At 39.3% G+C, this 13,987-nt stretch overlaps 1 protein-coding gene across 1 annotated transcript in view; it reads left to right on the top strand.

Moving 5' to 3' along the window:
• Window positions 1-13,987, top strand: part of jph3 (junctophilin 3) — a 58,966-nt gene that overhangs the window by 29,287 nt on the left and 15,692 nt on the right. The window contains exon 4 of the mRNA XM_038290986.1: window positions 9,076-9,200. Within this exon, the coding sequence (XP_038146914.1) occupies window positions 9,076-9,200 (125 nt within the window). The remainder of the gene's footprint in view (window positions 1-9,075; window positions 9,201-13,987) is intronic.

The raw sequence follows: 13,987 nt of genomic DNA, 5'->3' as shown, positions 1-13,987 counted from the left end.
GTGAGAGCTTCCCTCTTATTTTCTGCAGAAATTCCTTTTAAATGGAGGCACAAGGGAGTGCTGGCTGACGTATCCATAACTAGTAATGTGATGCAAGCTCTGAACAGGTGGCAACGAAGCTCTGGGGCTTCCTCATGCTTCCTGTTAGATGTCCTGAACCGTTGTTCAGCCCAAATAAAACTCCAAGCAGAATGCCTGTGCATAACTGTATTTTATATTACATTTTAAATCAGGGACAGATTAAGCACAAGATTGGGGTTAAAATGAAATGAGGGGTTAAGGAGGTTAGGGCAGTAATTGAAGCGAGACGGTCCACAGCATTTGATGCTCGGATGAAGCTGAAGCTCCAGACAGGAAATACGAGCCTGTTCTCATTATAACTGCTCATTTATCTAAAACACTGAGCACATTCTGGGTTGGGATGTCAATGGTTTTTCTCTGACCTTCTTCACAGCAGCTAAGAGCTTCAGAGAGAGATACAAGACACAAGTTTTTGTTTTTTTTAAGATCAAGACTTAAAACTGGAATTAATTAACTGTCCCAGGACCTGAAGATCCACATTAATATTCAAGTCTGGTGGCATCAAATGCTAATGATCCGTTTGGGTCACAGACCCTGTTGTTTCAAGAAACCAGTGTTTGATACAGAGGCTTTGTCAGTGTGAAGGCTTTAGCATAACAAAACCACAGAGACCGTCTATTGATGTGAACTCAGGAAGGCAGCTTGTATGGCTGTTCCACTAAAATCTCTCCAGAGGGTTTACAGAACACATACTCACAGATATATCTGCCAAACCAGTTGTGAAAAGTATTCACTTGCCTTTAAATCACCAGAAAAGCCAAACAATCTAAAAAAGTGACAGTTTCCATCCAGATGCATCTGTCCTGAATTTTTAAGGGAAAACCTGTTCAACAGAAGGACGTGTAATCTAAAAAACATGAGCATCTGCAAAGGGTTTACTTTACTGCATGTTTCTTTGTTTTATTAAATCAAGAATTGGTTAGATGCCATCTGTAATACCTACTGCAAAAAGCAATTCACAAAAAGATCCTTCAAACTCTTCATGCGTATAAATAAATTTGCAAAGATAAAAAATGGTCTTTCTCTGTTTTACCGAGTGATGTTCTCTCCCTCTTTGATAAAGGAAAAATTCACAAAACATGGTAGCTAGCTTCTTCTGCCCATTTCTGAAGTTACTCTTTGACTACAAGTGGTCATCACATGTATTTTATGTGTCCGGTCAGTCTAGTGCTGAGATAGCTGCAGAAAGTTACTCTAGATCCATAAAATTTGATGAAATATTGTTCTAATCTAACTTTTCTGCTGTGTCACATTTTTTCAACTTTTGGAGGACTCCTCGTTTCTGCATGCACCTTTGCCATGGCCGAGCTTCCTTGGGAACAAAATTTAAGGGTCAGCTGTGATCTATGATTAAAAACTTTGTTTTTCTTTGCATACTTGATTTTAGGGTGTTTGACTGTTAAGGATTTTAGGGTTTAGACTGTTAATATGTATTCCACGCAATGTCTTATCAATGTAACCATATAAACTCCTTTTCTGCAGCAGCTGTTCATATGAGCGTCATTTTTATTCTTAAAAAAAAAAATATGATTTTGACATGGAAATTTGTGATAATTAGTGAGTGCAGGATTCTATTTATCAAAGAAAAAATGTACTTTAATAAGTGTGCACAACCTGAAACAAATCCAGTGTTATTTATTCCAGATTTTTTTTTCCATCTTTCATCTATTGCCTTAAAAGAAAGACTAGATTTAAAGCCATGGAGATGGAGGTAATGATGATAATTATTCCAAAAGAAAAAAAGGTAAATACTAAATATTAATATTTCAACTTATGACTTGTCTGAAACATCTAAAAACAGAAGTGGAAGAAAATAAGCGTGCTTAACGTTTGGTTATGTTTTATTCAATTTCTCATTCCTTTTTACAGGTACTTCTGATATTCTGTTATTTAAACTTGCTACAACATTTAACTTCAGTCAAACTTCAGTCTTTGTTTTTGATTGGGTTCAGCTATATAAAGATTTTCTGTTATCTCGCTGCATTAATTGTCTCAGCCTGTGTAGACTTTTTTTTCTTTATCTGTTATTTTTTATGCCCCAAGTATGTTTACATGTGTATATCTGGAATATCTCTCTATCCTTGAAAGAAGTCCACCTTTTCCTCACAGATTTTACATTTTCACATTTATCTGTGCCTCTGCAGTTTAAAGCTGCAGTCTGTAACATTGAGGAGAGAGCAGACTTCGACTGAAAATTTGAAGAAAAACAGGTTTCACTCCACTCCCCCACCCTCTCTGCTTCACTCATGCCCCACCTCCAAGCTCCACCCCTCTCACAGCATCTGCGCGGCTACCGCATGCGACCAGAAGGGGGGGGGGGGGCGGGATTCAGCGTGTGTGGGCTGTGATTGACACTCCAGCAGACGCTCCTCTGGCTGTGATTGGTTGTTTTGACTCGTCCCGAATTATTCTTTCCAGATTGAAATACAGGCAGTAGGCGGGACCAATTGAAGCAGTTTTTTTCACAGGTTACATATCACATGTACTGCTGTCCGGGCATAGGGACAGTTTTAGCCAATATGACAAAAAAGTGATTTTTAAAAACTTACAGACTTCAGCTTTAAGACCAGACTTCATGTCGTTTATACTGATAAACTCCAGTGTCTAGCTGCTGAGGGAGGCTTTGCTCTTACATTATGAGGACAGGGCCATGTGCAAAAAATGGCCTTGACATATTTTTGGGGACAGTGTCCTTGTTAAAAATAGGATGTCACTTTGTTTCCAGATTCAAGCTAATAAAACCCCGGTTTTAAAAGATCTTGAAGTCATTCCACGATGACAGAGCTAGAAACCGAGAGTGATGAGACCTTTCATGTCCTCTCATTGATTTTTATGAGGGAAGCCAGAAAGCATACACTCTCTGGCCGCTTTATTTTTTTGGTGAATTGGTGAGTTTTGACTCAAGATTTAAAGGGATTGAGAGACAGATTTGAGAGGACAGAAAGGTAATGTTATCTTAAAAACAAGTGTTTACATCCAAGGTGTGTAGAACAGCATCTTAGGGAACCATCTGAGTATTGTTCGTAAATCTCAGTCTACCTGAGGAATTTTGCAGACAATGTCCTACACTTAGCAACCACATTAGCCATGCTATGGTGGCCTCATTCCATTTTAGGGCCTCATATTACACCCCTCTCCCACTGGCCAAAAAAGCTATTGAAACCGCAAACAATTGGCCTCTAGGGGAAGTGGAAATGGCTCACTGACCTGTGTCAAACAACTTGGTAAGTGACCCACGTTAAAATCACCTTTCAAACGGCTCGGCTCCAATCAGCATACAGTGCCAACATCAGAACCAGGTCGACTCGCTAATTTGCATCATACCACTGAACGTACGTCACAACATCACACTAGTCGTGTCTGATACAGGCCAAAGCAACTCTGCTTAAACCTTGCTCAGCACTGGGCATTGTGGGATGCCGACTACCAGATCTGGATTTGGTTTACATTGTATGAGTCGAGAAAAGGGCCAGGCACATTGATACAAATAAAAACCACCCAGGGAAAGCACTGTTTGTCCCACGTCCATATCACACTAAACACCACTGTGGAAAACCAACTAGACCTCCAGCCTCTTTCATTGACTTTTGCAACACAAGCTGCATTTGATTTATTTTTAGTATTATTTGTATTTTTTTGACAGCAGATACATTTTAATAACCTTGCAAAAAAGCCAGATTTCTCCATGTAGTTAGATTTGAAATACTCAGTATCCACCTGTAAAGGCTCCTGTGGAAAGTGTTTGCAAAAGGGAGGGACTTTTAATACAATCCCTTGTACAAGCCCTTGAGGTAAATCACTAAATGACTCTGGCCTCCAATGTTGAGCTTTTGGCCAATCGTAGTAGCAATACCTGTGACGTATCACTCTGATTTGTTTCACAACTAGATGAGTTAACTGATAAATCTTGCCAAATACGGTTGGGAGGAATCATCTTTCCCACCCTCAAAAGGTACAAATCATCTACCTTTGCTTGTTAAAAAAAAAAACAGGAATAGAGGGTGTTCCATCTAAAACAGACTGAATAGTGGGGTTCCGCTTCTGGTTAATGGCATATATGTCACTGCATTTCATTGGTTCAAAAAATAACGTATTGAGACTAATGCTTTAGCAATAATCATCTTTCTTGCAAGGCAACATTTTAAGCCCATGTCTCAGCAAAATGTCTTTACTGTTACATGTTGAAAATAGAGACTCTTGAGTCTTGATAATAATTCTTCCTAATCCAATTCTACATTATGCACTGATAACGGTTCACTCACCTCAGCATGCTGAATGCATCTAAAATAAATCCAGTGCAATTGGATTTATATGGCAAACAAACATTGAGGGGTTTGTTTGCCTTCTACCAGCTATTTTTTAAAAACTGAATGAAGTTTTCAGCACTAATGAACTCAATTGACTGACTTGAAGAATGAAAATCAGATCATAACTTCCCCCTCAAGAATAACTCAGACCTCCATACACTTTTAGGCTGTCTTATCACTGCTCTTTCAGACACACACACACACCAAGTGCAACATCTAACCCAGATTCCTGCAGTGCAGTAGAGCCTCAATATGAGTATCCCAGAACAGAGCAGCAGGGTATTTCCTTGTGGAACTCCAGGAGAAACCCTGAGAGGTGAAACAGTCACAGGATAACTGCTGGAAAATTGGTTCAAGGAGGATCTTGCTAACTTCTTCCAGACTGCATGTGATCCTAATGTTACTCAAAGGCTGCTATTGAGCTTTTCTCCATCCTCATACCAACATGTCAGTAAGCAGGGATGGTTGGAGGTAAAGGTTGTGTCAGAATCAGAATCCTACAGCCGATAGAAATTAGTCTGCTGTCCATGTGCCTGATGTTACAGTATATCCGGAATTTATTTGTGCTTTAGCCAGCTGATGTGCCCTCGTTCGTGTAGTCACATGTGTTGATGTAACTGATGTGTCACTGTGCTACCTGTGATCAGTGAAAACCAGATAAACACACCAGTGACTCATTGTGCATTGTGGTTGGAGACTCTCACTGCAATTCTCTGACCTCGTTTCATCAGCTCGCCTGAAGCCGGACACATGCAGGGATTGTTATACATACACACACACACACACACACACACATACACCCACACATACACACACATTCTGTTTCCCTCTAGTCAAAAGTCATTGACTTAATTCACATAAATTTCCTGAAATTTAAGTCTGACTTTAAACAAATCATTTCAAAAACAACTGATTTGCTTGAATGCTTCCCAAAACAGGAAGCAAATCAGCGAGTGAGTCAACAGATTCATGTCCCCACAACCTGATTGCACGCACAGATGATTAGTGGCGATGCAAACCGGAAGGATCTGTGAGATATGAATCATCCTCCTCATCATCATCTGCTTCAAAGCCAAGGCAGAAATGATAGAGGAGCTTAGAGCATGAGTCCTGGATTAGACTTTCTCTGCTTCTGTTCTCCTCAGCCAGTCTTGCCCATCTCTTCTGTCCCATCTTTGTTTTGCCTCTCATCCTTTGTTTTTTCTCACTTGTCTCTCTTGGCATCAATCTCAATGCTTGTTCATTTCGTGCTAATCCAAGCCCTGCTGATCTATTTCAAAAATATCTACTAATTCAGAAAAAAGCAACTCAAAATTAGCAGGAAAATTACTGATTATGGAAGCCTAAAAGGGTAATCAGTAAAGGAAAAAACAAAAAAAACGAAAAAAGAGTAGAATATAGAAATATTTCCTTTATATGTTTTATTTTGACAGATTTGGAAACCTGAAAAATATTTAGAATAACCAGCACTGTGTAAAACCTTTAAACTACCCTCATTTCTTTAACCTTTTTTGCATTTTCTTCTTTTGATTTAAGATGCTCTTTTGTCATTGTACCTGACATAGACCTTATAACTTATACGCAGATTTAGTTTGTTATTGAATATTATTTGAAGTCCCAATTTTCAAATACATATCTGGAGAAATTTAATTGCAATGGCCCTACAGCAGCAGAAGCAAAAAAAATAAAAATAAATAATCAACACCATTTTGTGTCAAATTAGTATAAATTAAACAAAACTAACTCTAAAAAAAAGGTTAAAACAATGTGTATTAAAAAGTTGATAAATGTGAAAATTATCAAGAATTGTATAGATACCATATATTAAACAGTTGGAAATGATCTAAACACATGGAAAGATAGAAAGACAAGGTTACACCCCAGGAGCAAACCAGTCACCAGTCCCTGGGTGAGCAGTGGAGAAGGAGGGGGTGAGGCAGGAGTTTAATATTAATATCAGATCTAATGGAACATTTAGTGTACATGAATGGTATATGAAAGCTGTTGCTTCAACAAAGCTAACAATGGCCCCCCATATTCAAGTTGATGCATCATCCTTCACTTCATCCCTTCTTTTAAGTAGTAACTAAATCAGAGACCAAATATGTAAAGTTTCCTAGATAGGCTCAGTCCTTTGACAGACTTGACTGTCTCACTGCCTTCTTAAAGATTTGTATGTGTAGATATGTATTTATGTTATGTAAATGTATGGCTTAGTTTGAAGCTGTCTTGTTTGAAATGTTTGGCTACATTCAACACATTCTTTCCTGTGTTAGACTGCATACATAATAGTATTTAACTTTAACTCCAAAGAGCGATTTGTCCCTCTTCCAACTTAATAAATCTTATTTAGAGCCACAAATCTACAGTACAATTCAGTTAATTCATGTAACGCCCGTTTACGCTTCAGGTTGTTTCAATATGTCACAAAAAAAGTGAATTCAGTCAAACCTTACAGGCAGATTCCATGTCATTTACATACATTATCCCCCTTTAGAAAAAAACAGCATTTGTTATTATATCTATATCTAAAATCTGAACTAGCTCTTTATAATTTTGAGCTTCAGGTTGCAGACCCCTGGCCAGGATAGACGATTTTGTGTGTTAGGGGTTTTCTTGGATATGGCTGCCTCCATCTCAGTGTGTTTTTAGAAGTGAAACAGCTCTTCTAAGCTTTGTTGGATTTGGTGTGTTTTACCTTGTATTACTGGCCTTTGTCAAGCTGGGCTGTCCACTTGTCTGACACGCGTCTTTAAAAAGTTGCAACCCATCTATTATGCAAAGTTCTGAAAACACTGAGTCCGCCCCTGTAGGAAGCAAATATTTCCAAAACATCTCATGTGTTCAAAGTTTTCAGTAAAAAAAAAAAAAAAATCACTTTTGATTTAACTGCTTGTCCTCCTCCCCCTAATTTTGCATTAATGCAGAGGTTGACAGCCTGGTGGACAGCACTGTAATTATGCTTCCTCACAATTAGGCAGGCAGTGATTTATTCAAGTTAAACACCTTTTAGCTTTCATCTTCTCTCGAGGCTCTCCCACTGCTTTCCCCAATCTGCATCATCTCTTCAGATAAAGACTCGCCTCCTGTTCTCTTCATCACCTCACAGCCTCTCTTCTTTTAACTCCTCCTGCTCTCCATCTGTAGCTCGTTTCTTTTTTTTTTTTGCTTTTGGACACGAAGCTGTGTTGTGTAATCAAGGCTTCTTTGAAGAGGCATCTTCTCCTCTACAAGCAGAAACAATTTGATTTTTGTGAGGAAATTTGTGAAACTAGAAGTTGCAGGAATATTTAAAAGGAGTGCATGAATCCCTAAAAAAAAACATTTTAATATTCCTGTTAAAAATTAAAACACAAACATTCAGTTTCCGCTCCTTTATTTATGACCAACACAACAGCCATCAGGCTTGCATTCCCATGACAGGTAGTATTGAGTATACTGTGAGTCTGGCACAGAAAAGCAGAGTGGAAAGAAATCGATAGCCATCGACATGCAACACTGCATCAAGACTTACTGCCCAGAGAGAGGAGAGGAATGCACAGACAGGAGGTGCACAAACGAGCAGAGAGCCTTCTGCAAATCGGACCTTGAAGGACCAACAGAAAAAGAGAGACAGACACAAAAGGTGTGCTTGACATAATCAGAGAATAATCACAAGGTTTGACCGAAAGACCAGAGAGATCATCAGAGATGTTGATTAAAAAAAATCAAACAGCATCTGAACACGATGCTACAAAGCAATCATTAGACAGGATAAGACTCATCAAAACAGTGAGAGAAATTGTTTTGTGATTGGTGCAGCTTCACCATCATTCTTCAGCTCTGAAGTGACAGTCCGCCCACAGCCACTGGGACAAAAACCCAGTTATTTGTTGATTACTGCTGTTTATCTCCCCTTTAGCTCAAGAATCCTAATAAAATTAGATATTTTCCCCTAAAAATAAACTATATAACCCAGATAAAGATGGTTTCTATCTGTGATTCTTTACCTTATAAAAGCATAAAAAAGTGATATTTATTGTTGCGGTTGAGGTTAATGAAAAATGTGAAGAAGATTCTTCATTTCCCCTAAAGAGCTAATTGGAACATCTTCCTATTGGACTGGTGATGACAAACATAACAGGACGGCCATTGGCTCATCTCTATAGTCGAAACCATTCGTTCTTTCATCCTGAGCTGTTTCTACATTGCGGCTTTTGTTGTCCTTCTAATAAATTTATTATTTAATGTAAAATATTTAAATAAAACATTTATAGGCACTAGTAAAGACTTGACAAAAGCCTTTAAATATACACATTTGTATCGCAACAGAATAATAATAATAATTGGAAAATTCATCCTTGAGTAGATTTATTCATAAGGGAAAAATATACCTTAGGAAGTAAATATTTTAACAAAATCAAAGGGGCCATAGTTTTGATGTGGAGAAAATCCTGGTTTCCACTGTTAGGTATGATGAGATATCTATGATGCTGTGGGTCTGTTTGTCTTCCAGAGGACCTGGGAACCTTGCTATATTGCATGGCATCATGAGCCTTTTTGTCAGTCTTGCTTTTTTAAAAGTACTTTATAAAGCTGGTTTGGTTCAGGAGACGTTAGACTGGCTCCAGTTTGACCAGAGCCAGTGATATGTTTCTGATTTTATTTCTGTTGCTGTATTTTGAATTTTTGTGTTTGTTTGTTGTAGGACGGCTCATGCCCAGGGTAAAGCAGAGGCAGCGGTGGGAGCCGCCCAGAAAGCTCATGAGGAGAGTCGAATGGCGAGGGTCACCGCCAAGCAGTTCTCCCCATCCTTCCAACACCCTGGAAATGGTGGGCTCACAACCACATGTACACAGAGCATTACCAAAATCAGAACGTTTCTCCCTTGAAGCCAAGCATTTACCCTTTATGTACAGTGCTGTAAGAAAGTTCTAAACTATTTGCACCCTCCCATGCTTCTTCAGATTCTGACATAGTGGAAAAATCTTTTTTTGGAAAGTAAGCTTGTATGAGCGATGCAAACAGCAACTTTTAAACAGTTTGTACACAAGGAGAAATGGGCTCGTGCATGTTCTTACACATGTTTAAAAGGTGTTCCCTCTCGGAAGCAGGTACAGGGTTGTGCATCTGTTTTTTTAAGAGGAGAGGGTGGTTCTTTTGAAAAAAAAAATGTTAAAAATCCTCCACTATACCTTTAACTGATTCAGTTTCAAATTTGCTTTAAATTGTGGATATTTTTTATTTATTTTGTATTTAGTAACAATACAGTTTTTTAACCCAGATTTTCAGATCAAGCTAATTTTGATAATAAAAAAAAGATAAAGAAAAGATAAGTTAAGCAATGCAAAAACAAAAACAACAAAGTCATGATTTAATTCATTGAGGGTAAAAGTAATGACCTGGTCCTGATGGAAAAGTAATTGCCCCCTTAAACTGAGTAAATGATTCTAACAGCTGCCGTGAAGCATTTGTGATGATAAGCAATGAGTCTTTAACATCAATCAATTGTCTTTTCCATGCTAAATTATTTTATTTAGAAGATGTTCAAACTCAAACAACCACAACACCTTGATCAGGCCTGGACCTTGTTGTGTTGGGCCATTCTAAGCTGGACTTGCTGGTTTGCTCTAAATGATTCTCTTGAGATTCTTCATAGGAGATTCTGCTTCTCTATTTTTTGCTAGAGAGCAAGCTCATAGTTACATCATTAGCAGCAATTAAAAAACTGCAACACATTATGAAACTACCACAATCATGCTTGTCTGTTGGTGGAGATACACCTTCCAAAAGGTTCCACTTTAGTCCTTTTTTGCCAGAAGCAGAGCTTCAGATTTTGTTCTGGATTGTTCAGTAATCTTCTCAATGAGTCACTGAATGAGTCAATGGGATTATTTGTTTTTCAATTATATAAATGTGTATTCAGCTGACTCTTCCTCTTTGAAGCCAAATAAATTTCAATATGATCGAGGAATTTTGACCAACAAAGACCAACAAATCCTATAATTTACCTTTTCTCTATTTAATGTTCTTACAGAGGTTCACTGGGGTATATAAGCCTCTCCTGACTGATAGATGTCAGCGACTTTGTCTCTGATCAGTTGTAGACTTGTTGTACTGTAAATCAGAGCATGGCGTGTTGCTTTCTGAGATCTTCTAGCCTACTTCATGTCATGTTTATAAACGTGTTACAGAAGTCTAGCCTTATAGTGACCTTATGAAAGGTGGGGAAATCAACAATTTTACCCTTAGAGGATTAGATCATCGATGCATCACTTCTGTAATAAATCTTTTTGATAATGTAAAACATTTGAGAGTGTCCAAAAAGCAGAAACAGAAGACAAGCACCCTATATGTAGCCTTGCAGACTTACCTAACACTGCGTGTGCTAACACTCATGTGAACAAACCAAACACGTGTTGATATCTTATATGTGGCGGCTGGGGGGAGGTTGATGCTAAAGGTCAATGACGGCCACCCTCCAGCTTTGTGTTTCCATGTCTGTCAGTCACACCTATGGAGCTCTGCAGGTAGCCGTCGCATAAGGACCATGCATCATGACACACCCGCACACAAAGACAGGATGACTGGTGCAAAACTCTGCCATCTTTTCAACTCTGTTTCATCATTGTGCTAAAAAAATGCCGCCTGTGTTTATGGGAGAACATGTATGCCAACAAGCATCAGCTCTGGCATTTAGCAGCATTGTTTGTTTGGACTGGCCGGACATCATCTTCCTCATGTACCCAACAGCTTTTTTTAACTGATAAAAAAATAAAATAAATATATATATATATATATATATATATATATATATATATATATATATATATATATATATATATATATATATATATATATATATAGTCTGATTTTTAAAGAATTTATTTGCAAAATATGGTGGAAAATAAGTATTTGGTCAATAACAAAAGTTCATCTCAATACTTTGTTATATACCCTTTGTTGGCAATGACAGAGATCAAACGTTTTCTGTAAGTCTTCACAAGGTTTTCACACACTGTTGCTGGTATTTTGGCCCATTCCTCCATGCAGATCTCCTCTAGAGCAGTGATGTTCTGGGCTGTCGCTGGGCAACACGGACTTTCAACTCCCTCCAAAGATTTTCTATGGGGTTGAGATCTGGAGACTGGCTAGGCCACTCCAGGACCTTGAAATGCTTCTTACGAAGCCACTCCTTCATTACCCGGGTGGTGTGTTTGGGATCATTGTCATGCTGAAAGACCCAGCCACGTTTCATCTTCAATGCCCTTGCTGATGGAAGGATACATGGCCCCATTCATTCTTTCCTTCACACGGATCAGTCGTCCTGGTCCCTTAGCAGAAAAACAGCCCCAAAGCATGATGTTTCCACCCCAATGCTTCACTGTAGGTATGGTGTTCTTTGGATGCAACTCAGCATTCTCTCTCCTCCAAACACGACGAGTAGAGTTTTTACCAAAAAGTTCTATTTTGGTTTCATCTGACGATATGATATTCTCCCAGTCATCGTCTGGATCATCCAAATGCTCTCTAGCAAACTTGAGTCGGGCCTTGACATGTACTGGCTTAAGCAGGGGGACACGTCTGGCACTGCAGGATTTGAGTCCCTGGCGGCGTAGTGTGTTACTGATGGTAGCCTTTGTTACTTTGGTCCCAGCTCTCTGCAGGTCATTCACTAGGTCCCCCTGTGTGGTTCTGGGATTTTTACTCACCGTTCTTGTGATCATTTTGACCCCACGGGGTGAGATCTTGCGTGGAGCCCCAGATCGAGGAAGATTATCAGTGGTCTTGTATGTTTTCCATTTTCTAATAATTGATCCCACAGTTGATTTCTTCACACCAAGCTGTTTACCTATTGCAGATTCAGACTTCCCAGCCTGGTGCAGGTCTATAATTTTGTTTCGGGTGTCCTTTGACAGCTCTCTAGTTTTGGCCATGGTGGAGTTTAAAGTGTGACCTCTTACAGAAGAAATTACAGGTTTGTGAGAGCCAGAAATCTTGCTTGTTTGTAACTGACCAATACTTATTTTCCACCATATTTTGCAAATAAATTCTTTAAAAATCAGACAATGTGATTTTTTTTTCTCATTTTGTCTCTCATAGTTGAGGTATATCTATGATGAAAATTACCGGCCTCTCTCATCTTTTTGAGTGGGAGAACTTGCACTATTGGTGGCTGACTAAATACTTTTTTGCCCCACTGTATATATATATATATATATATATATATATATATATATATATATATATATATATATATATATATATATATATATATATATATATATATATATATATATATATATATATATATATATACACTATATTGCCAAAAGTATTTGCTCACCTGCCTTGACTCACATATGAGCTTAAGTGACATCCCGTTCCTAATCCATAGGGTTCAATATGACGTCGGTCCACCCTTTGCAGCTAGAACAGCTTCAACTCTTCTGGGAAGGCTGTCCACAAGGTTTAGGAGTGTGTTTATGGGAATTTTTGACCATTCTTCCAGAAGCGCATTTGTGAGGTCGCACACTGATGTTGGACGAGAAGGCCTGGCTCTCAGTCTCCGCTCTAATTCATCCCAAAGGTGTTCTATCGGGTTGAGGTCAGGACTCTGTGCAGGCCAGTCAAGTTCATCCACACCAGACTCTGTCATCCATGTCTTTATGGACCTTGCTTTGTGCACTGGTGCACAGTCATGTTGGAAGAGGAAGGGGCCAGCTCCAAACTGTTCCCACAAAGTTGGGAGCATGGAATTGTCCAAAATGTCTTGGTATGCTGAAGCATTCAGAGTTCCTTTCACTGGAACTAAGGGGCCAAGCCCAGCTCCTGAAAAACAACCTCACACCATAATCCCCCCTCCACCAAACTTTACACTTGGCACAATGCAGTCAGACAAGTACCGTTCTCCTGGCAACCGCCAAACCCAGACCCGTCCATCAGATTGCCAGATGGAGAAGCGCGATTCGTCACTCCAGAGAACGCGTCTCCACTGCTCTAGAGTCCAGTGGCGGCGTGCTTTACACCACCGCATCCGACGCTTTGCATTGCACTTGGTGATGTATGGCTTGGATGCAGCTGCTCGACCATGGAAACCCATTCCATGAAGCTCTCTGCGCACTGTTCTTGAGCTAATCTGAAGGCCACATGAAGTTTGGAGGTCTGTAGTGATTGACTCTGCAGAAAGTTGGCGACCTCTTCGCACTATGCGCGTCAGCATCCGCTGACCCCGCTCCGTCAGTTTACGTGGCCTACCTCTTCGTGGCTGAGTTGCTGTCGTTCCCAAACACTTCCATTTTCTTATAATACAGCTGACAGTTGACTGTGGAATATTTAGGAGCGAGGAAATTTCACGACTGGATTTGTTGCACAGGTGGCATCCTATCACAGTTCCACGCTGGAATTCACTGAGCTCCTGAGAGCGACCCATTCTTTCACAAATGTTTGTAAAAACAGTCTGCATGCCTAGGTGCTTGAATTTATACACCTGTGGCCATGGAAGTGATTGGAACACCTGATTCCAATAATTTGGATGGGTGAGCAAATACTTTTGGCAATATAGTGTATATATACAAAAATACTATTTTAAAAAGTGAGGGTAAATAAAGTCGCCAATA

The sequence above is a fragment of the Cyprinodon tularosa genome, unplaced genomic scaffold, assembly GCF_016077235.1.
Source record: "Cyprinodon tularosa strain WSP-4 unplaced genomic scaffold, ASM1607723v1 ctg290, whole genome shotgun sequence".
Classification (NCBI taxonomy): Eukaryota; Metazoa; Chordata; class Actinopteri; order Cyprinodontiformes; family Cyprinodontidae; genus Cyprinodon; species Cyprinodon tularosa.
The sequence above is the reverse complement of the archived record's forward strand: the minus strand, read 5'-3'. Positions and strand labels throughout refer to the sequence as shown.